At 35.5% G+C, this 1,489-nt stretch overlaps 1 protein-coding gene across 1 annotated transcript in view; it reads left to right on the forward strand.

Moving 5' to 3' along the window:
• Window positions 1-825, forward strand: part of LOC104165223 (calcium-binding mitochondrial carrier protein Aralar1-like) — a gene marked incomplete at its 3' end in the record, with an annotated part of 27,025 nt that extends 26,200 nt beyond the window's left edge. Inside the window, exons 7-8 of the mRNA XM_009704799.1 lie at window positions 19-112; window positions 741-825. Coding sequence (XP_009703101.1) covers window positions 19-112; window positions 741-825 — 179 coding nt within the window. The remainder of the gene's footprint in view (window positions 1-18; window positions 113-740) is intronic.
• Window positions 826-1,489: the final 664 nt, after the last annotated feature.

Here is a 1,489-nt window from a genome sequence, read left to right on the forward strand (position 1 = left end):
TTTCCCTTTTAAATCCAGAGGAATTTACCCACTCTGCAATCCGCTTTGGACAAATTACACCACTGGAAATAGATATTCTCTACCAACTTGCAGATCTATACAGTGTTACTGGGTAACGTAATAATTAATTTTATCATTTTACAATCATTATTTTGCTGTTTTCTGTGTGAAAACTACTAATTTTCATTTTAATTTTAAAAAGATTTGTTCCATTGTGTTTCATTACAGTAATTCATTCAATGTAAACTGACTTTTAATTGTCTATTATAGATATTTGACTATTATAGAATATGACTATTAATTGTCATATTATAGATATACATATAAAATAGCAAAATACATTACAACAGTCCCAAAAGACTACAATACACTGGTATTATTAACTTTAAGTATTGATGATGCTTTGCATGGGTCTTGAACACATGTGAAATCTTCGGTAGGAATACCTAGAAATAGTTTAATTCGTGTATTATGTCTCTTATTACTAGCAATCAGGCACTTGCTTCTGAAGAATCCAAGCTCCCTTTATTTCCATTTGTGAACTACAAGAAGAGAATGCACTTCTAACTCCAAGTGTTCTTTATTGCAGTGTAGCAGACTTCTTAGATGTGCATGCAAATATGACAGGTGTTTTTTTTTAAACTCAGGATGTATTCTGTGTGGTGTGGCCAGGAATACTGTATTGAATATGTTTGATGTTTTATCTAACAGTAGTTTGCTTTTCTCTGCCTTCTGCAAAGGCGCTTAACTTTGGCTGATATTGAGAGAATAGCACCACTGGCTGAAGGTGCATTACCTTACAACTTGGCAGAACTCCAGAGGCAGGTAGGTAGAAGAAGAATAAAATCATTCAAATTAAGTGAATCTATGTACTTGCATATGAAAAATAAGAATAATACACTTTAAACAGATTCCTAAAAAGTAAAACATGCTGTGTGTATTGCTATAAGGATAGAAATAGGGCAGACTATTGTGCATGTGTCTTAAAAAACGGATATCATATTGAAGGATGGCCTGTTTATGAGCATGTATAGATACTTGGATTCCTTACTGTGAATACATTTGTTTACTACTGAAAAGACCTTTCACTTCACTAAGTAATATAACTCTGTAATTATAAAATCATTTTTAGATAGTGTGGTGAGTTGACCCTGGCTGGATGCCAAGTGCCCACCAAAGCCTCTCTACTCTCTATCGCTCCCCTCCTCAGCTGGACAGGGTAGAGAAAATATAAGGAAAGGCTCCTGGGTCGAGACAAGGACAGGGAGATCACTCAGCAGTTACCGTCACTGGCAAAACAGACTCGACTTGGGGAATTTATATAGTTTAATTTATTATCAATCAAAATCAGAGTAGGGTAATGAGAAAATAAAAATTAAATCTCAAAACACCTTCCCCTCACCCCTCCCTTCTTCTTGGGCTTAAATTTACTCCCGATTTCTCTACTGCCTCCCCCTGAGTGTGGAATAGGGGTTGGGGTCAGTTCATC

Source organism: Cariama cristata, unplaced genomic scaffold, assembly GCF_000690535.1.
Source record: "Cariama cristata isolate BGI_N322 unplaced genomic scaffold, ASM69053v1 scaffold12117, whole genome shotgun sequence".
Taxonomy (NCBI): Eukaryota; Metazoa; Chordata; class Aves; order Cariamiformes; family Cariamidae; genus Cariama; species Cariama cristata.